At 44.4% G+C, this 22,638-nt stretch overlaps 1 protein-coding gene and 1 pseudogene across 2 annotated transcripts in view; one reads left to right on the top strand and one right to left on the bottom strand.

Annotated features, from left to right (window-relative positions):
• SAXO1 (stabilizer of axonemal microtubules 1) overlaps positions 1-20,953 on the bottom strand; it is a 237,103-nt gene extending 216,150 nt beyond the window's left edge. For both annotated transcript variants that reach the window (XM_063594469.1, XM_003822606.5), the window contains exon 1: positions 20,110-20,953. In XM_063594469.1, coding sequence (XP_063450539.1) covers positions 20,110-20,156 — 47 coding nt within the window. In that variant the 5' untranslated portion in view covers positions 20,157-20,953. The remainder of the gene's footprint in view (positions 1-20,109) is intronic.
• Positions 14,101-15,997, top strand: LOC100973792 (26S proteasome regulatory subunit 6A-like; annotated as a pseudogene).
• Positions 20,954-22,638: the final 1,685 nt, after the last annotated feature.

Below are 22,638 nucleotides of genomic sequence, written 5' to 3'. Positions count from 1 at the left end.
CTGCGGAGCTCAGGGGGCTGCTCTCTCAGGGTGCTGACAGAAATCAAGATTCTGCACCAACAAAAAGCACCATCAAGTAATGCTAGGCTGTGAGGTTGTTTCTATAGGTCACGCTTTTCTCTAGAAACAACCCTGCCTCATCAGGCCTCTGCCAACCTTCCACAACCTCCACCTAGGCTGAAGGTGGCTCCAGAAGCTACACACAGGCACCTCTTGCATGCCTTTTCATCAAACTGGCCTTCCAGATAGATCCTGGAGGGGAACCACACCAAAAAAAAAAGGAATTTGTGAAAGACTAAATACACTTGATCTTAGCCAAAAGGCCGAGAAGCGATGAAAGACTAAATAACAGCACAAGGCATAAGGCATAAGGCATGGCAATTCAGCACACGAAATGCAGGTGGGTGCCTAAAGATCTTCACCACTGCGGGGTAACAAAGCCAAGCCATAATAGCAGATTTTGCAATGCCAGTCCCTTCTACTTTCTTAGAGATTAGATTGCCCTCTTGTGGGAAATAGGAGGGGAAAGTTTCACAGTATTTCCCCTTACCTTTTTCCATGATGGCTATAGATAGAACACATCCTGTCTCAGAGCAAGAGCTGACCATTACCATTTAGGAATGCAGTCACAATACTGTCACGTCTTTTGGTATTTCAGAAGAAACTAAAAGTACGGATTTTTTTTTTTTTTTTTTTTGAGACAGAGTCTGGCTCTGTCACCCAGGCTGGAATGCAGTGGTACAATCTCCGCTCACTGCAACCTCTGCCTCCCGGGTTCAAGTGATTCTCCTGCCTCAGCTTACCAAATAGCTGGAATTACAGGCGTGCATCACCATGCCTGGCTAATTTTTGTATTTTTAGTGGAAACGGGTTTTCACCATGTTGGCCAGGCTGGTCTTGAACTCCTGACCTCAGGTGATCCACCCGCCTTGGCCTCCCAAAGTGTTAGGATTACAGGTGTGAGGCACCACGCCCAGCCCAGATATTTAAAACTGGATTTTAAATATTTTACATGTTTGCAACCAAATTTTACATGTTTGCATGTAAAAAACCAGATTTTACATGTTTGCAACCAAAATCCACTTTTTAGAAAAAATATTTAGCAGGCACCCAGTTCGTGAGCTGGGCATGTTAGTCTGTAACAGAGTCTGGTGAGTCTGAAATACAGGTTGTCAGTATAGTTAATAACAAGGTATGAATAAAGTTAGTATACAGAGAGTTAAACGTCCTCAGGATAGTTTGGTGAGCCTGGAACACAGGCAGCATGATGAGGAATGGCTGGAAAGGTAGAGTAGGGGCTTGATTAAGGGTAGAATTTGTTCTGTAATCAATGGAGAACTATCAAAGGCTTTAAATTGGCAAAAATCACCGGGTACGGTGGCTCACACCTGTAATCGCAGCACTTTGGGAGGCTGAGGTGGGCAGATCACTTGAGGCCAGGAGTGCAAGACCAGCCTGGCCAACGTGGCGAAACCCCATCTCTACTGAAAATACAAAAACTTAGCTGGGCGTGGTGGTGGGCGCCTGTAATCCCAGCTACTCGGCAGGCTGAGGCACAAGAATCCCTTGAACCTGGGGGGCAAGGTTGCAGTTAGCTGAGATCACGCCACGGCACTCCAGCCTGGGCAACAGAGCGAAACTGTGTCTCAAAAAAAAAAAAAAAAAAAAGTTAATTAATTACATTTTAAAAATTAAAAAAAAAATGGCAAAATTGCCTGATAGGAGTTTTAGAAAAATTGCTATTGGAAATATCACTGACTAGCCCCAGATAGAGGAGGAGTGAAAATAGAACCAAGTAGCTCAAAGAAGCCACCAAACATACTTTGAAACTACAAGATGCTTTGTCAGTGGATGGGATCTTCTTTCATAGATTTAGGACTTCCTCTGAGAGGGGCTTAGAGGCTCAGGAGGTCCACAGCTTTGTCACAGGTATTACCTACCTGTTGTCTCCTCCGTTCCTGGGGAACAACTAGAATGTTGGACAACATCCAACCATAGAGGCTCTACATGAAAAATAAAGCCAGTGCTGCTGAGGGTCAGTGTTCCCTCTTCTTGCCGGGGTTAGGAAGTCAAGACCAATAAACAAGACCAGTGAAGAGACCTCAGAGATTGTGAAAACATAAAAACCTCCCCTTAAGGTTTCTCTAATACTTAAGGGGGTGGAGAGTAAAAGATCCTTTCCTGAGAAAGATGTAAGGCAAATCAGAGCTAAAAAACGAGAGTACTGCTGATGATGATGATGAAGGGCGTTGAGTGCTCGTGTCACGTGTCAAAGCTGCTTCCACACAACCCCTTCCAAAAAAGCCTAAGAACAGACAGCATCTTTACCTTGCTTCTTTTTAATCAGTAACTAAAAAGATTTTCAAGTCTTAAAATTGTATCCCTTCCTATGTCAACCAGCCTGGAGTACAATGGTATGATCATGGCTTACTGCAGCCTCAAGCTCCTGGGCTCCAGCAATCCTCATGCCACAGCCTCCCAAGTAATTGGGACTACAAGTGTGCACCACCATGTCTGACTAATTATTTTTGTTGTGTTATTTTTTGTTTTTGAGACAGAGTCTCATCCTGTCACCCAGGCTGGAGTGCAGTGGCGTGATCTTGGCTTACCGCAAGCTCCGCCTCCCGGGTTCAAGTGATTCTCATGCCTCCACTTCCCAAGTAGCTGGGATTATGTGTGTGTACCACCACGCCCGGCTAATTTTTGTATATTTAGTAGAGATGGAGTTTCACCACGTTGGCCAAGCTGGTCTCAAACTCCTAAGCTCGAGTGATCACCCACTTCTGCCTCCCAAAGTGCTAGGATTACAGGCATGAGCCATCACGCCTGGCCCATTTTTTTTTTTTTTAAGAGACTAAGTATCACTATGTTGCCCAGGCTAGTCTGAAATTCCTGGCCTCAAACGATCCTTCTGCCTCAGCCTCCCAAGTTGCTGGGATTACAGATATGAGCCATGGCACCCAGACATATCTCTTCTTTTTGAAAAAACACACCTTTGTGCTTTTGAGGTTGACACTCAATGAAGTAACCATGTGTTTTCTAAAGTGTAGTCCATCACCCACCTGCATCTGAATCACCAAAGTTGTTAAAACTTGCAGATTCCTGAGCCTCAGACCCACAGAATTAAAGTGTATGAAGTAGGGCCCAGAAATTGGCATCCTTCAAACAGCTGTCCAGTTGATTCTCAGGTACACTGAAGGCTGAGAATACTGAAGATTCAGACATTCACATGCACGGGAAGGGCACCATCATGAGAAAAGCTTTGTCCCTCTCCAAGGACAATAATATAAGATCCATTCCTGTGATAAAGCCATTAATGCAAGGCTATAAAAGCATAACCCGGCCAGGCATGGTGGCTCATGCCTGTAATCCCAGCACTTTGGGAGGCCAAGGTGGGTGGATCCACTGAGGTCGGGAGTTCGAGACCGGTCTGACCAACATGGTGAAACCCCGTCTCTACTAAAAGTACAAAAATTAGCTGGGCATGGTGGTGCACGCCTGTAGTCCCAGCTACTCAGAAGGCTGAGGCAGAAGAATCGCTTGAACCCAGGTGGCAGAGGTTGTAGTGAGCCGAGATTGCGCTACTGCACTCCAGCATGGACGACAGAGCAAGACTCCTTCTCAAAAAATAAATACATAAATAAATAAATAAATAAAAGCATAACCCATGGCTTGAGAATGCCTCTAGCCCAGTGATTCTCAGCTGGGGGCAATTTTGCCCCCCAGGAAACATGTGGCAATGTGCAGACACATTTTTGATTGTCAAAAGTGGGGTAGGTGCCACTGGCATCCAGTGGGTAGTGGCCAAGGATACTGCTAAACACCCTACAATGCACAGGACAGGCCCCACAACAAAAACGTCCATTGGTACCACAGATTAGAAACCCTGCTCTAACCTAAGTTGAGCCTTTTCATAAATGAATACAGAAATGTAAACAAAAGTTATTATTTTTCGCTAGCCATTTTCTTTTAACTATCTAACATCTGACTTTTTTTTTTTTTTTTTTTTTAGCTACCTAACATTTTTTGAGATATCTTTCGTTTGATGAATTCCCACCATATTCATCTTGTGGAAGGCAGTGCCCACCCGCCACTACAGAAACCAAAAAGTGAGATGCCCCTGACAACCACCCACCTTCCTCTGTGAGGCCTGAGCATGTGACCAAGGCCTGGCCAATCAGAAGCTCCCCTCTGCAACTTCAATGCAGACCAGTTGGGCCTGGCATGGTGGCTCATGCCTGTACTCCTAGCACTTTGGGAGGCAGAGGTGGGCAGATTGCTTGAGCCCAGGAGTTTGAGACCAGCCTGGACAACATAGTGAGACCTTGTTGCAAGGCAAAGGCAAAGGGCAAAGGCAGAAAGAAGAGAGAAAGAAAAAGAAAAAAAAAGATCAATTGATGCCAAAAAATCTGGAGTGACACTGGAGAATACAAGGGGAGGGACAAGAATTGAAAACCTACCTATTGGGTACTCCGCTAACTTCCTGAATGACAGGTTCAACCACACCCCAAACCTCAGCATCACACAATATACCTTCATAACAAACCTGTACACATACCCACAGAATCTAAAATAAAAGATGAAAAAATATTTTTTTTAAAAACTGGGGTGACAGTGAAGAATTCATTCTACAGACAGGGACACTGGCAGCACCAGAGCATGGCCAGTGACAGTTGTTGCAGCTACAGCATGCTGCACCAGAGCAGGCCTTAGCGGCCGGGTCACCAGTCTCTGCAGAGTGATTTGGGCTGTGGCTCTGGTCTTCTGGCCTCTCCTATACCTGTCCATATTCCAATCTTGCCTCTCCACACTTCTGCAAACTGCCCCACAGCCTTTTGCTTAAACAAACCAGTGTCCATTTCAGTTACTTCAACCAAGACTCCTGAATAATATAACCATTCCAGGAGCTTTCCCTGGTCCATCATTTAAAAATATCCATGCCTATCTCCTACACCTTCTAATGCAAGGATTAAATGCCTAAGAAGCTAAGAACACCAAAACAAAAACCTTAAATCCACATGTGATGATTTCAGGCATGCACACAAGTGAACTACTGGCATAGAAAAGATGGAACTGGCTGTGCACAGTGGCTCACGCTTGTAATCCCAACAATTTGGGAGGGCAAGGCAGGAAGATCACTTGAGCCTAGGAGGTGACAACGAGCCTGGGCAACATGGCAAAATCTCATCTCTACAAAAAATACAAAAATTAGTCGGGTGTGGTTGTACACACCTGTAGTCTCAGCTACCTGGGAGGCTGAGGTGGGAGGATCACTTGAGTCTGAGAGTTTGAGGTTGCTGTGAGTCATGACTGCACCACTGCACTCTAGCTGGGGCAACAGAGCAAGACCCCATCTCAAAAAACAAAAAAAAAAAAACAAAAAAAAACACCACCACAGAACCATTCTCCATGTTTTTGTTTTTTATTGTACTATATCATGTAAAGTTATTTATGATTCTTCAAATTCTTTTTGGGAAAGAAAAGCCTCTTAAAATTCATTTCTAGATAGAGCAGTGGAAGAGAAACAGGAAGGCTTGATTCATGTAAGTGTCAGAATTTCAGGAACTGCCATCGTTGGCAGGAAGGTGCAAAGAAGGCTTCCAAGACCAGAACCCAGTTTAGGAACAGCTCCAAGATGGGTGTGAAGTGGTACATTATAAGAGAAACATGGGTCATTCCAGCTTTGTAATGGAACGTGTTTCAAAAGTCAATACACGCTGTTGGAAGCCTGAAATACATTTCCCACAAAAGTATTGCTTCACGTCATGGCTAGAGTCCCAGGCTAGCCCATAAAAGCCTCCTTAACATGAACTGCTACATGCAGACATAATCAGGGGACGCTGTGGAAACAACAGATGAAGGTTTTTAATACAGTACCCAAAAGTTATCCAAAGGCTCTCAGAAAAGCAGAGGCACCAGATAAAAAGGCAGATTCAGTAGGAGCAGTGGTTAGAGACAGGACGCTAAAGTCTGGGTATGTGCTTAGATGTTAAATATAGCTGCCTTAAGAACCCTCTTATGCCGGGCATGGTGGCTTACACCTGTAATCCCAGCACTTTGGGAGGCTGAGGCTGGTGGATCACCTGAGGTCAGGAGTTCGAACCCAGCCTGACCAACATGGAGAAACCCTGTCTCTACTAAAAATACAAAATTAGCCAGGCTTGGTGGTGGGCACCTGTAATCCCAGCTACTGGGGAGGCTGAGGCAGGATAATCACTTGAATTTGGAAGGTGGAGGTTGCAGTGAGCCGAGATCATGCCATTGCACTCCAGCCTGGGCAACAAGAGTGAAACTCCATCTCAAAAAAAAGAAAAAAAAAAGAACCCTCTTAATTTTCTTGGTTTTTCAAGTGCATATGGATCTCAGCTTATTCTTCATATCACATGTACCCATAGTTCTCTGTAGAAGCCTTTCAAGTCCGATGATCATATTAAAATAAATGCTCTTCTTTGCTGAGACATTAATGACAAATTAAGAAAAGAAAAAAGGCTCTTCTGTCTTTCCAGAAATCTAGGTTTCTAGTGTTGAAAGTGACCCTAGAGATAATTTTGTCTAACCTCCTGCCCAATGTAGGAGCCCTTTCCATAGCATCTCACAGACACACACCCAACACAAGAGTCAGAAAAAGTATACTTCGGCCGGACAAGGTTGGCTCACACCTGTAATCCAGGCACTTTGGGAGGCCGAGGCAGGTGTTTACCTTGAGGTCAGGAGTTCGAGACCAGCCTGGCCAAGATGGTGAAACCCCACCTCTACAAAAAATACAAAAATTACCCAGGCATGGTGGTGCATGCCTGTAATCCCAGCTACTCGAGGGGCTGAGGCAGGAGAAATCACTTGAGCCAGGGAGGCAGAGGTTGCAATGAGCCCAGACGGCACCACTGCACCCCAGCCTCGGCGACAGTGAGACACTGTCTCAAAAGAAAAAAGAAAGAAAGAAAAAGTAGTCTACTTCAATTTCTTATGGTTCTAACTGCTGGAAAATTCTTTATTAGTATTGACCCTAAATCCATTTTCATGCAATGACCACTCATGGGTCTTGGTTCCACATTCTGGACAACCCAGAACAAGTAAAAGCCCTCTTCTGTAAACTACAGCATTCAAATACTAGGTTATTATCCATCTCTCTCCTGCTGTTGTCAAGTTCAAGTTTTCTCACTTTCAGAATGCATTCCATATAAACTGGCCATCCTGGTCACCAGCAGGTATTATTTAAAAAAAAAAAAAAAGTGTCCACGTGGAAAGCATCCTTCAGTTGTGGTCTGACAAAGCAAAAGTCCAATGAAGTAATTACATATGTTAACCTGGACACTCTACCTCCATTGAGCATAGCACTAAGTTAATGCTTCTTCACACAGCCACATCATACCCTCAGATCACATAAAACTGTAGTGAAGTAAAACCCCAAGATCTTTTCACAAACTGAAAAGGCCAAGATAAACCACCTCCATTATGACTATGTGTAATTGATTTTTCATCCCAAATGTAAAACTTCATGCTTACTCTTGCTAAGTTCCAGTTTGTTTGGGGCCCAGCATTTCAGCCTGTCGAAATAATTTTTTTTTGTTGTTGTTGTTGAGACAGGGTCTTGCCTTGTTTCCTGGGCTGGGATTCAGTGGTGCGATCTCAGCTCACTGCATCACTGCAACCTCCGCCTCCAAGGCTCAAGCCATCCTCCCACCTCAGCATCCCCAGCACCTGGGACTACAGGCACGCACCACCATAACCAGCTAATTTTTTGTTGTTGTATTTTTTGTAGAAACGGGGTTTCACCATGCAGCCCAGGCTGGTCTTGAACTCCTGGGCTCAAGTGATTTGCCCACCTCAGCCTCCAAAAATGCTAGGATTACAGGTGTGAGCCACTGGGCATGACCAAGATAATTTTGAATCTTCATTCTGTCATCTATTATGCTTGCTATGTTCTTCTCACTTTCTGTTCTCAGCACACTTGATAAGGATGTCTTCTGTGTCTTCATCCAAGTTTTGATTAAAAATGTTGAACATGACAAAGCTAACAATAGAGTTCTAGGGCATGGGGATATTGTTCCAGTATCACTAACAATGGTGACATTGTTTTAAGCAGGTAAAAAGCCATCCGTTGAAACTCTTCTGGCCTGCTTGTTCAATGACCTGGGAATCCACCTAACCTAATATTGTCATCCAACGCATCTTTCACTAGCTTTATCCACAAGATTATCCTGGCAAGAATCGTTGCAAGGCCAATTGTTTCCTCTTAATTATTTTCTTCCAAACTACATCTTTATTACCTAAAACTGCTCTCCTCTAGCTGCCCAGTTTGTTCTATGTGACCTCACCCCTCCTGATGCTCAGCTGATTAGACCACAGGAGACAGCCTCATGCCAGAAGAGCCACCTGTCACAGGCTGGACCCAACCAGGAGCTCTTTTCTTTGGAATTTGGAAACAGCACATTAAACTCTTTAGTTCTCTGAAATGAGAAGTGGTATGAAGCTAGGGCTGGGGTAGCCACAGACAGCCAACGTGCAGAGGAAGTCAGAGTACCCAGAAGAAAACAGATCAGACACCGCAAGAGCCATAAGGTCGGAGAAAGACACATACTCCCAACTAGCCATTAAATACTTTTGATGAACTCAGGAAAACATCTGTCCACCTTCAGGTCTGTGCCCCATGTCCTCTTTTCCCTGACTTCTCTTGAGGTCGCCAGCAGAGGCTGTAGAAGACCTCTGCAGACACCTTCTGGGCCCTGACATGGAAGTTCTCTGGAACTGGAAAAACACCACTATAGATGATGGGAATCCCACTGTCTGAGGATCACTGATTTTTGACAGTCTAGAGATATTCAAGGACCTGAACAAGTTCACAAAGCTTGTAAGTAATTAAATCCAGGACTGCAATCCCAACAGTCATAGTGAGAGGTGAAGCCAGCTGAGTTTCTGGGTCAGGTGGGTACTTGGAGAACTTTTGTGTCTAGCTAAAGGATTGCAAATGCACCAATCAGCACTCTGTAAAACTGCACCAGCTAGCAATCTGTGTCTAGCTAAAGCATTGTAAACGCACCAATCAGCACTCTGTAAAATGGACCAATCAGCACTCTGTAAAATGGACCAATCAACACTCTGTAAAATGGACCAATCAGAAGGATGTGGGCAGGGCCCAGTAAGGAAATAAAAGCTGGCCACCCAAGCCAGCAAGGGTAACCTGCTCAGCAGTGGCAACTGGCTCGGGTCCCCTTCCCCATTGTGGAAGCTTTGTTCTTTTGCTCTTCACAATAAATCTTGCTGCTGCTCACTCCTTGGGTCTGCACTATCTTTATGAGCTGTAACACTCACTGTGAGTTTCTGCGGCTTCATTCCTGAAATCAGCAAGACCACGAACCCACGGGGAGAAACGAACAACTCCAGAGGCGCCACCTTTAAGAGCTGTAACACTCACTGCAAAGGTCTGCAGCTGCACTCCTTAAGTCAGAGAGATCACCAACCCACTGGAAGGAAGAAACTCTGGACACATCTGAACATCTGAAGGAACAAACTCTGGACACACCATCTGTAAGAACTGTAACATTCACTGCGAGAGTCTGCGGCTTCATTCTTGAAGTCAGTGAGACCAAGAACCCACCAGAAGGAACCAATTCCAGACAGAATAGCGTGTTCTTCCCCTAATATTACTCACTGCCCTCCCATGAGAAGCAAGATAAAGAACAGGGTATTCAATTGACTCTGCTCTTCATTTGGAGCTGTTGTTCACAGATTGTATGTAGAGTTTTTTTCATTTGGAGAAGACTTGAAATGCATCATACTTGAAAGAGAAACTGGACCATTATGGGGAAAGATAGTGATTTTTAAAAATAGTTACTCATAATGGGTAGTTTCTAAAAGTTAAGTTATTGACCAGCACTGGGAGAAACTTAACTGATTTTTTACATTACAACCCCAATTTGTTAACATTAGAATGAAGGGCTTTTGGATAGTCTAGATATTTAAAATATAAGGATATATTTTGCTTAGCAGCTAATTTGACAGCCATTTAGAAACATTTTTCTTTCCTTTTAGAGAAACAACCAGAGAAACTTCGAAGTTACTTTGAACAAGCTGGTAAAGACAATAAAACAGAATAGTAGGGTATGCTATGCAGGGAGTACGTCTTTAATCCCCAGAGTCATTGTTTTGAAGACTTGCAAAGTTCAAAACTGAACAGCAACTTAACCTTAGTGTTTGTTAATGTCAGTATGAACTCACAAAGCCTAATAAATGCTGGACTCAAGTGTAGGCATGCCAGAAAGGGCAGAGAGCCTCCCAGAGTATAAGGAGTAGATGAAGTCTTTGCAAACCATTCTTATCATCAATATTTAATCAAGCCCCCCAAACACCAGATTACATCCCCCCCCCCCGCCCCACCGGAGTTAATTCTCTGCAGGGCATTTTTTATTACATGCAAGTTAGTAAACAAACCTAACTCTCTTCTCTAGAGTGCGAGCTCCACAGAGCTGCTGGCAGGATCTCCCACTCAGACTCAAGTGCTCAGGCAAGTACACTTCCTCAGGCTTCATTGCCTAGAACAGACCCTTATGCTTATTTAATAACATCTACCTATGCCTTACTGTGGATGCACGCATTGTTCTACTTGCTTAATACTGATTCAATCCTCTCAATAACTCTGTTGAGTCAGGTTCTATCTCCCTTTTACTGATGAGAACGCTGAGGTACACAGAAATAGAAACTTTACTGTGAAATGGTTTAACATGACACAGTTAGGGAGCAGAAAGGCTGGGATTTGAACCAAGATAGCCTGGCTCCACAGTCTGCGCTTGGAACTGCAATACTCTGCCACTTCTCGTAGTCAATCATCACTTAATCATGTGTTGAATCAAGTTAAGAAAAGTGACAAGAATGGAATGGAGATAAAATATCTTTAAGGAAATATTAGCAAACTACAAATCCACTCAGAAAAACCAAAACATTAATAGATTTAAAGTCAGCCTAATTCAGATATTGGGCATTTCTGAAGAAGAAAGAAGGAAGGAAGGGAGGAAAGCAAGGAAAGCAAGGAAAGGAAAGAAAGGAAGGAAAGGAACGAACGAACAAACAAAGGGGGCCAGGCACAGTAGCTCCTCACACCAGCACTTTGGGAGTCCGAGGTGGGAAGATTGCTTGAGCCCAGGAGTTTGAGACTAACCTAGGCAACATAGTGACACCTCATCTCTATATTTTAAAAAAGAAGAAATGCTACTCTTTAAGCCTTTTTTTTTTTTTTTTTTTTTTTTTTTTTTTTTTTTTTTGCGGGGGAAAAGACTATTTATCTATGTTACTCTCCAGCTCAAAATCCATCCATGGCTCTTTGCTGGCGAGTTCACATTCTGAGACATGTAAGGGTCCCTCTGCAATTTGCCTCCAGCAAGCTTCCGGCACGATCTCCTGCAGGCTCAAGTACTCAGGCAGACATGATGTCTTCCGTGTCTCTCTGACTGCCCTGCCCTGCAGCAAGGGCAGCCTCACTAAACCCCAACATACCCTTTCCTCCAGGGCCTGTGCTCCTCTCCCGCCTAATCCTCACAGCAACCTTAAGAATATCGCAAGAACAAAAAACCAAACACCGCATGTTCTCACTCATAGGTGAGAATTGAACAATGAGAACACATGGACACAGGAAGGGGAACATCACACACCGGGGACAGTTGTGGGGTGGGGCGAGGGGGGAGGGATAGCATTAGGAGATATACCTAATGCTAAATAACGAGTTAATGGGTGCAGCACACCAACATGGCACATGTATACATATGTAACTAACCTGCACGTTGTGCACATGTACCCTAAAAGTTAAAGTATAATAATAATAAAATTTTTTTTAAAGTGGCAAAGCCAGCATTTGAAACCAGGCAGTCTCACTCCAGCTCCACTTTCCTCATCACTTCTCCATCCTAAAGCCTTCCCCGGCTACCCCATCCCAAAGCGCCTCTCCCACCCCTCACATCCTACATCACTTGTTTTATTGGTCTCATTCATCTAAGGGTAGCTGTTTCCGCCCCTCCACCACCCATCCCGAGACTTGTCATCTTTCCAAATAAACTATAAATCACCTGAAGGTCAGTAATAAATATTTTAATATCAATGGAGGGAATGACGTTTAAAACTGCCCACTACAGAACAGAATCAGAACATGTTACTCTGAACGGATCCATCTGCAGACTATAAGGTCGAATAGATCATGTTTACTGCTGTAATTGGAATATGAAGTTGTACTCTAATAATATCTGAAATTTGACATATACCCACTTGTACTCATTTTATAAGATGAAAGGTATTTATGAACAATTAAATATTAATTCTGATATCCAAAAAAGGCCATTTTTAAGGAGCATAACATAGCTTAACATGAAAAGTACATGAAATCTACAATAAAAATTCAGTCTTAACGTGAAAGTTTTTCTTTTTTTTCTTGGCATCTCTATCTGGATTCTGCTAAAGATAAGTCAACAGCAAGTATCTGTTAAAGGCTGTTCTTTGTGTTTTTTTTCCTTAATCAGAATTTATGAAGTCAATTTTATTTAAATTAAAAATAAGAATTCTTCTTAAAACATGTAATATCAAACCAAGTCCTCAATTTTTTTTCCCTTCCTCTTAATTTGTAACAGAGACTCTAAGAAAATAAAATCTAAGGTTAAGGAAATTTCCATCGATGTGAAGAAAATATTTTCCAAAATTAAAATAACAAGTTCCTCCCTGGTTAACATAACTGATTTAAGTTGCAGATACATGGCTGCCCCTGAGATCACCTTCCTCCACAAGCTCTGTGAAAGGGCCAAATCCACATCCTTTTCAGCAATTTTTGAGTCCTCTATGGGACTACCTTTTTTATGAAATGCTGCACATATTACCAATGCTTCATAAATATTTCATGATACATTAACCAGTCCTGGAATTTCCTGCAAGATTGCACAAAATCTTTAAAATGGTGCACTGTAAGCTGTAAAATAATCAGATATAAAAGTAAGCTATATCAATCCCTTCATTAACAATTTTTTACAAGAATTTTAGAAAAAGTAGTGTTACTACATTTTAATCTCAGGAGGGAGATTTGCTATTTATATTACTTTACTAAAAGGCTTTTAGAATTACACTTTTTTTTTATATCAGATACTATTTTCTCAATTGGACAAGAGCCTTCATATTGTACTCTACAATCAAAAATGGCCCATTGTGGGAGTTGGGGGAACTAATTAAGTTGGTTAATGGATACAAAAATAAGTTGGATAGAAGAAATAAATTACAGTGTTTGATAATACAGTAGGGTGACTATAGTTATAATTTGCCATATATTTCAAAATAGCTAGAAGATTATTTGTAAGCTTCCCAATACAAATAAATGATCAATGTGTGAAGTGATAGATATGCTAATTACCCTAATTTGATTGTTACATGTTATATGAATATATCAAAATGTCACTTGTACCCCAGAAATATGTACAATCATTATGTATCAATTTTTTAAATGGTCCAGTGTGACTCGAAAATAGACCGGACTGTAAATTTTAACACCTAGCAGTGTCTGATACCCAGTAAAATATGAATAAAATTTAATTGATTGACCTAAATTGTGCCTGAAGCTTAACATGTTCCCATATATTAAAATTAATCTCAATGTCTCTATTTCCTTATCTGTAAAATAAAAGAGCTAGAGACCACTAAGATCCCTTTCAGTTTTCAAAGTCTGATTAACATTTTACTTTACAGCAACCCTGCCTTGCGCCACCCACTCCCCCACCTAACCACAGTTTCAAATTTAGTCATCTGGGAAAGAACAGCTCAATAGACTGAAAACATCCCCAGGGAAAAGAGAGGCTAAAATCAAGGAATCGAATTTCCAAACTAAGCAATGCTTCCTATGTTGAGGGACCCACAGTAAGATAATAATATATGGGAAAATACTTTTTGAATTTTCAAAATACTGTAAAGATGGAAGGTGGTTTAATATTATAAAACGCTGGGCCGGACGTGGTAGCTCACACCTGTAGTCTGAGCCCTTTGGGAGGCTGAGATGGGTGGATCACAAGGTCAGGAGTTCAAGACCAGCCTGGCCAACATGGTGAAACCCCATCTCTACTAAAAATTCAAAAACTAGAAAAGAAGATGGCAACCGTGTGGGATGAGGCCAAGCAAGATGGAACTGGGGTGGAGGTGCTCAAGATGTCCACGGAGGAGATCATCCAGCGCACATGGCTTCTGGACAGTGAGATCAAGATCATGAAGAGTGAACTGTTGAGAGTCACCCATGAGCTCCAAGCCATGAAGGACAAGATCAAAGAGAACAGTGAGAAAATCAGTGTGAACAAAACCCTGGTGTACCTTGTCTCCAACATCATCAAGCTCCTGGATGTTGATCCCAATGATCAAGAGGAGGATGGTCCCAATATTGACCTGGACTCCCAGAGGAAGGGCAAGTGTGCTGTGATCAAAACCTCTACATGACAGACATACTTCCTACCTGTGATTGGATTGGTGGATGTTGAAAAGCTAAAGCCAGGAGACCTGGTGGGTGTGAACAAAGACTCCTATCCAATCCTGGAGACACTGCCCAGAGTACGACTCGCGGATGAAGGCCACAGAGGTGGATGAGAGACCCACGGAGCAATACAGTGACACTGGGGGCTTAGACAAGCAGATCCAGGAGCTGGTGGAGGCCATTGTCTTGTCAATGAACCACAAGGAGAAGTTTGAGAACTTGCGGATCCAACCTCCAAAAGGGGTGCTGGCCCCCAGGGACGGAGAAGACCCTCCTGGCCTGGGCCTGTAGGGCACAGACTAAGGCCACCTTCCTAAAGCTGACTGGCCCCCAGCTGGTGCAGATGTTCACTGGAGATGGTGCCAAGCTAGTCCGGGATGCCTTCGCCCTGGCTAAGGAGAAAGCGCCCTCCATCATCTTCACTGATAAGCTGGATGCCATAGGCACCAAGCACTTTGACAGCGAGAAGTCCGGGGACCGAGAGGTGCAGAGGACGATGCTGGAGCTTCTGAACCAGCTGGATGGCTTCCAGCCCAACACCCAAGTTAAGGTAATTGCAGTCACAAACCGGGTGGACATCCTGGACCCCGCCCTGCTACGCTAGGGCGGCCTGGACCGCAAGATCGAGTGCCTGGGCCAGAATCATGCAGATCCACTCCCAAAAGATGAACGTCAGTCCTGACGTGAACTGCGAGGGAGCTGACCCGCTGCACAGATGACTTCAACGGGGCCCAGTGCAAGGCGACTTCAACGGGGCCCAGTGCAAGGCTGTGTGTGTGGAGGCGGGTATGATCGCACTGCGCAGGGGTGCCACGGAGCTCACCCACGAGGACTACATGGAAGGCATCCTGGAGGTCCAGGCCAAGAAGAAAGCCAACCTACAGTACTACGCCTAGGGCACGGCAGGCCAGCTCCGGACTCGCGGCTGAAGTGCGCAATAAAAGATGGTTTAGAGGCAAAACAAAACAAAACAAAAAAAATACAAAAATTAGCCGGCAGTAGTGGCGGGCGCCTGTAATCCCAGCTGCTCGGGAGGCTGAGGCAGGAGAATCGCTTGAGCCCGGGAGGCGGAGGTTGCAATAAGCCAAGATCGCGCCATTGCACTCCAGCCTGGGCAACACAGCGAGACTCCGTCTCAAAAAAAATAAAAAATAAAACTCTGCGGAGTAGCATTTTTTCAATAACAGGAAATGCTGGAGATAATCAGATGCAATTGGAAACATTATACTCTCATATACAAAATTAAAGTTATCTATTCAAAGCACTCCCCCACCATGTAGCTTCTGAAGTCAACATAATTAAGTGGTACATTAGTTTCAAAAAAAATTTAGATGCTGACCTTACTATATTTCTGCAAACCACAATACTCTGCTTATTTGGTGCTGATTATGTTGAAAAGAGAATATTATGACATTCTATGGTAATAATTCCAATTGCAAGATTTTGATCTTCAAGGAAAGAAGTAGAGCATTGTTGTGGAGGCAAAGCCTTGAGCTTGACGCAGTAAAATATGTCTGATTTTTTTTTAGCCCAGCAAAGCTCATTAAAAAGTTTTACAAGTGGTTGGAATCTTTAAATTTAGACATTTGAAACACTTTTCACTTCGTAATCTGCCATCTACTCTGAAAGGCGTACCACTTTCCTGAGCTCTGCTGGACCCTAAACTCTAATTGCTCATTTTAGAAAACTAAAGATAAATCTATTTAAAAATAAAATAAAATCCAGAACTCCAAAGGTTTTGCTTTTCCATTCAGGCTGATTTGGTTTAACCCGCAGTGAGAATTGATGAGGAAACGTCTGCCATCTTGTGGCCAAATATAAGAACTTGCTCCAAGAGAGTCACCCATTGGTAGATTTTCCTCAGCAGCCGTCGGCAGCTGCTCCTGCAGATGGACACCTTCTTATCCAGGCCTCTGAGCATCTCCAGAGCCCACTCGCCAACAAGTACAATGTCCTCAAAAGTTAAAGTTGAAAGGACATTAAAGAATTATTTGTTCAAAAAAAAATTCGGAAGAAGAGAATGTGAGAGAGAAGGGGGAATAAATGTGCCTCTCTCCCTCCCTGGCAGCCCTGAGGGTCTCCACAAATCTCCAGGATTAAAAAATGGGGGAACTGAAGCCCAGAGAGAACCAGTGACTCACTCAGGAACCCCGGTCTCCCCCTCCCACTCAAGGGCGCTGTCTCTGACTTCTTCATGCATGCTTGTCTTCCAGATTTCCCATTGCTTTTTCCCATGACCTCAGACTGGAAAAGCCAAATATAGACTTCCACAGCTTAGAAAACACCTATAAAATTCCTCGCTCCATCCCAACCAGTCACTGAGCAGATTTAATTGGGGTGGGAGGGATTTAATTGGGGTGAGAGAGATCAAGACTTCCAAATAATGAGACTCAAGATCAGTGTTGTCCAACAGAAATTTCCGCAGTGATGGAAACACTCCCTATCTGCATGTGCCGGTATGGGAGTGACTATACTCGAGTAGCTACTGAGCACTTGAAATGTGGCTTGTGCAGCTGAGAAACTGAATTTTTAGTTTTATTTAACTTTCATTTATTTAAATGAAATTGCCACAGCTGGCTACCATACTGGACAGTACATCTCTAAATCTTACATTCCTAACCCAGTCCAGCATGTTATGACCTTGACAAACAAAAAACGCCATCCATTCATTCAAAAAGATATGTGTTAGCTGTTAATAAAGAAAACTGTGTTGCTATGATACAGTGCACACACAAAAATAGAAAATATCTGTTTTCCCAGCGTACATATAATTAATCGAGGATATAAAGCATGCTGATGCATAGAGGATGAGAACACGGAGCGGGGTTCTTCTTTGATGGGGAGCCACAGGGCTGGGTTAACAGGGAACTTGCAAGTGAACCCGGGCCTTACACGTCCAGCAGGAGGAGGGAACATAGGTATTTTAGAGAAAGGGAAAAGATAAGGATCAGAAAAGGGAGATCAGCAGGTCCACTCAGGGGATGCCAAGAAACCTGATCCAATTCAAGGTGTAGTTTCATGTAAGGGAATCATGGGAGAAAAAAAAACTAGGAAGGTACTTTAGGACCAGTTTCCAAACACAAAAATGAGAGAACCAGGGAGGTTGTAACGGGAATAAAAGGGAAGGGACCAATTAAAGAAAGATTACAATGGAGGAGGGACCCAGACTTTAGAAAAGAGTCAATGTGCCAGGCTCGGTGGCTCACGCCTGTAATCCCAACACTTTTGGAGGCCAAGGTAGGTGAATCATTTGAGGTCAGGAGTTTAAGACCAGCTGGCCAACATGGTGAAACCCCATCTCTACTAAAAATGCAAAAATTAGCCCAGGATGGTGGTAGGTACCTGTAATCCCAGCTACTTGGGAGGCGGGGGCAGGAGAATCGTTTGAACCCAGGAGGCGGAGGTTGCAGTGAGCAGAGATCACGCCACTGCACGACAGAGTAAGATTCCATCTCAAAAAAATAAAAAATAATAAAAAAATAAGAAGAAGAAAAAGATTCAATGTTCTGTCTGAGGGAGAGTAAGAGATGATTCAAAATTTTCACCCAGGGTGAATGGAAGATTGCTGGCACCATGAATGGGGCAGATACCAGAATAATGTTTGAAGGTTGCTGAAGTTGAGATTAATGAGACAGATGGATCACCAAAGCACTTTGAGAAGATGAAAATGAAACTGGAATTCAGAAGACAGGAGAAACTATTGGCTGAAACCATAAAATGGAGGAGAAAATACAGGATGAGGAGAGAAGAAAAGGAGAAGAGACACAAGAACAGACTCCGCTTCCAATGGAAAGTGACTCCTTTGCAGGGACAGAATGAGAACAGAGTCAGAGAAGGAACATCCAAATGAGTCATACCCCTACTGCAGGGCAGGAGGGAGACTTCTCACTATATATGTTCTGCACCTCTTAATGAGCATTCTGCCTTCCTACCTAGACTGCACGCTGTGCCAAGATGGAGACTATGTCTTACACATTCAATCCCAATGCCTAGAACAATGCAGGAGGACACAGGAGGGTAATGTAAAGCGTCCCAGTAGAAAGAAGGCCTTAGTGGCTCACACCTGTAATCCCAGTACTTTGGGAGGCCAACATGGGTGGATCACCTGAGGTCAGGAGTTCAAAACCAGCCTGGACAACATGGTTGAAACCCTGTCTCCACTAAAAATACAAAAATTAGCCAGGCATGGTGGCATGTGCCTGTAATCCCATCTACTCAGGAGGCTGAGGCAGGAGAATCACTTGAACCCTGAGGCATAGGTTGCAGTGAAGCGAGATGGCACCACTGCACTCCAGCCTGGGCAACAGACCAAGACACTGTCTCCAAAAAGAAAAAAGAAAGGCGGCCTTAGAAAAAAAGGTTTTGCTTGGTAACATGTAGTCCTAGACTATACACTGCTCTGGCCCCACTTAACAAAGCTCAAAAGCAAGACCCACGTTTGTACATGATCTAGTTCAGTGAGTCCCAGTCCTAGCAAATGGCCAGAATCACCTTTAGACAGCTGACAGGGCCCACTCTGAGATTATCAATTCAACGGCCTTAGCAACTGATAGTTTTCAAACTCCCTGTGTGATTCTAATCAGCAGCCAAAGTTGGGAACCATTTATTGATGCCAGAGATATAGAAGGTTGCTGATCCAGCTTTTAGAGTGCCCTTTAATTCTCCACACTACTGATACCATTTTTATATGCATGTGTCATATTTGCCCTTTTTTCAGATTTCAGGACACTAACATATTAAGCACAATCCATGTACCAGGACTCACATACATGATCTTAACTCTTACAATAGTCCTATGAGGTAGGTATTGTTGGTACAGATGAGGCGACTATGACCTGGAGTTTAGTTACCAATCTAAGATCCCACAATTAATGACAGCCCAGGAAAGGTGACCTCAGAACCCTCTCGCCTGTTGCTCCTCTGCTGCCCACTCCCTGCCCCAGCCAAGCAGAAACCCAGCTGCCCTGGGAAGCAGATAGAAGGAGACTCTAAGAGATCATGTGAGTGACAGCAGACCAGTCAGCCCGTGGAACTCTGACTAAAGTCCATGATTTCCCCCAGGACCACCTTTACTGCGCTTCCACCCAAAGATGGTCCTTAAAGGTTAGAAGAGAGACCTGGCAGGCCAGGCGACTGTGAAAGTAATGTTTTCATTATCCTTATTCAACTCTACACAATGTGGAACAAGTTTTACTAATACCTTATACTTCCCTGACAAAGTAACAATCTCTCTGAATGAGAAATTCAGTTATACTACAGGAATTCTCCTCCCATCCTATCACTTTCCTAAAAGGAGCAAGACTGGTCCCACTGGGCCAGGTGTTCTCCATCCTTGGCTGACACTTTCTGGGCTTCAGGGAAGGGAGTGCAGACTGCGCGGCCACGCCCATTTTCAACCCTCCTGCAGTTCTCAAGTGAAGCGGCACAGAAGGCCCGAAAACAGCCACATTCGCCAGAACTGATGTGGCGTCCGCGGGCACAACGCTAGTTGACACAATTGTGGCTTAAAAAACGTAGCGAGTGGACGAACCCACCGTGATGCCGCCTGATGAAGCAGCTGGGGGAGGCTTCCCTTCCTCGGGAGTCTGAAAACCCAGGCTCCCCCAGCCTTGCCCTGGGCGCGGCCACCTTACCCGCAGGAGCACAGTTCACAGATGCACTTCGTCTTCATAGGGGCCATCCTGAGGCCCTGACGTCCCCTCAGAGCATCGCCAGCTGCAGCCGACTCCTAGACCCCAACCACCTGTCTTGGGGCACGCCCAGGCTCGAGGGTCTTGGCAGGTGTTCTGTTGACTCGAAGGAAAATTTAAGTGGCCCTTTTGCAATGTCCTGTCGTCTGTTGCCCTCCTGGAGCTGGCCTAGCGCGAGGTAGCAGCAGGGGGCTTGCACGCGCGCCAGCCCCGGAGACCTCACCCTGCACGCCACCGCCCTGGCCTCCGCAGCCCAGACTTAGGCACCTGGAGCGGCTGACTGGGCCCCAGGAAGCTGCGGGGTCCGTGCCCAGGTAGCGTCTGTGATGTCGCCAGGGCCAGGAGGGGCACGCCTTAGGTGGCAATTACATCACAAGAGCCGCTTGTGAGGTCGGGAAGCTCCCAGCACCTCACTGGCAGGCCCAGGACAGGGGTTCCCCGGTGAACCTTGGAAAAACCTGAAAAAGGTGGAAGTCACTAGAAAGCTCCTGGTGCAGTAAACGGTCACACGTGCAGAAAAGCTGAAAACTCCCTCACCATCACCTTGGGTGGCATTTGCTATCTCTAGGATCCATGGTGCCCCCTCTTAGGGGAATACAGCCTTGACTTCCAAAAGGCTTGCCTTGAACAGGGTTTCCATATCTTCCTGTGGAAACCTAGGCCTTTGGCTTCAGATGTCTGTTAGAATTGCTCTCACCCACAGACCTGCGCTCTTGAGAACACAGTGGTTTAAGAGCGCCCAGGCCTTCACTGCTCAGGTGGGTTCTCAATCACTTCTCCAGATGCTGGTAATGATGCCTTGAAGCAGACGTTCTCAAATTCTAGTTGGCATCAGGACCACCTGGCTTGATGAAAACCAGATTGCCAGACCCCACCCCCAGTTTCTGATTCGGTGTTTCTAGGGTAGGCCAAAGACTTGCATTTCTTACAAGTTCTCAGGTAATGCTGGTTCTGCTGGGCCACGGACCACACTTTAAGAACTACAGCTTTTGAGGTTCCTTTACACCCCCTGGAATAGTGTTTCTTCAGCTTACCTGATCCCGAGAGCACACCCCCACCCAGAAGTCTCCCTTGCATCAAAACCTCTAGTCCGGGAATCTAGCTTCAACAAGAAGCCAGGTGATTCTGGTCATGAAGCAAGTTCAAAAGACACTGCTCTGGCCAGTTGTTTGGACTTAAAACATTTTGACTTCCTGCTTATGGGAAATGGGAGCTTAAAGTATTGACAATCTTTATGCTTTTCTTTCCTATGCTTCCTAACTCTTTCCATTCATTTTAGTGAATGAGTCAGTCAGAGGCATCTTGGACTGCAAGACACTTAATATTCAGAGGGCTTCTTTTTGTGTGGGGGGGTTAGGTTTTTTCCTTCAGTAATAGGCTCTAGAATAGAGGTCAGCAAACTATTGTCTGCAGTTGGCCACTTGACTCTATCTGGCCATTGAGCTAAGAATGGTTTTCATATTTTTTAATGGTTGAAAAAATTAAAATAATAATGTTACATGACAAATGAAACTTACCTAAAATTCAAATTTCAGTGTCTGTGAATAAAGTTTTGAATTTTTTCAAAAAATGTGTGTAAACATTCCCGATTTTGCCTCTTGGCCCACAAAAGCTAAAATATTCACTATCTGACATTTTACAGAGAGAGAGTTCCAACCCCAGTTATAGAAAGTCAGCAAGGTAGATTCAGACAGGAGCAAAGCTTATTGATCATTCTTAAGAACAGTGGGGTGGGAAGCTGCTCCTTGCCTTCCCAGTAGGAAGTCAGAACTCTACAGGGGAGGATGGAAACATGGCCAGACAAAAAAGAGGTGGGAGTTATTGGAAGTCAAAGCAAAACCTGCCATCCGTTGCCATTGACAGAGAACATCACACAGTCCTTACAGAGGAAATAGAGTGCTGGACACCAGCCTTCTCTTGATGGCTGCCTAAACATTATCCATAAATCTTTCAGCAGAAGAATGCCTGTTCATGCCCCCTGCCATTCAGACTGCCCTTGTGGGTGGCCACCTTGTCAACAATCATGGTACTCCCCACTTCCTCCATCCATGCCCTCAATAGAGGGTAGAGATCTTGAAAGATGAAGATGGTGTGGACAAAATAGCCTCAACAATGATATACCTAAAGATCAGTGCTAGACAGTAGGGACAACCTCCCCTCACCTAGTTACACTTACTGTCCATCTTTTGTTACATCCAGCCAAACTTACCCTGACCCATCTGATATGGTTTGGTTCTGTGTCCCCACCCAAATCTAATCTTGAATTGTACTCCCATAATTCCCACATGTTGTGGGAGGGACCCAGTGGGAGATAATTCGAATCATGGGGGCGGTTTCCCCCATACTGTTCTTATGATAGAGAATAAGTCTCATGAGATCTGACGGTTTTATCTTCATTTTTCTCTCTTGCCACCCGCCATGTAGGAAGGGTCTTTCACCTCCCACCATGATTCTGAGACCTCCCCAGCCATG

The sequence above is a fragment of the Pan paniscus genome, chromosome 11 (genome assembly GCF_029289425.2).
Source record: "Pan paniscus chromosome 11, NHGRI_mPanPan1-v2.0_pri, whole genome shotgun sequence".
NCBI lineage: Eukaryota > Metazoa > Chordata > Mammalia > Primates > Hominidae > Pan > Pan paniscus.
Note: the sequence above shows the minus strand (reverse complement) of the source record. Positions and strands in the feature narration are given on the sequence as shown.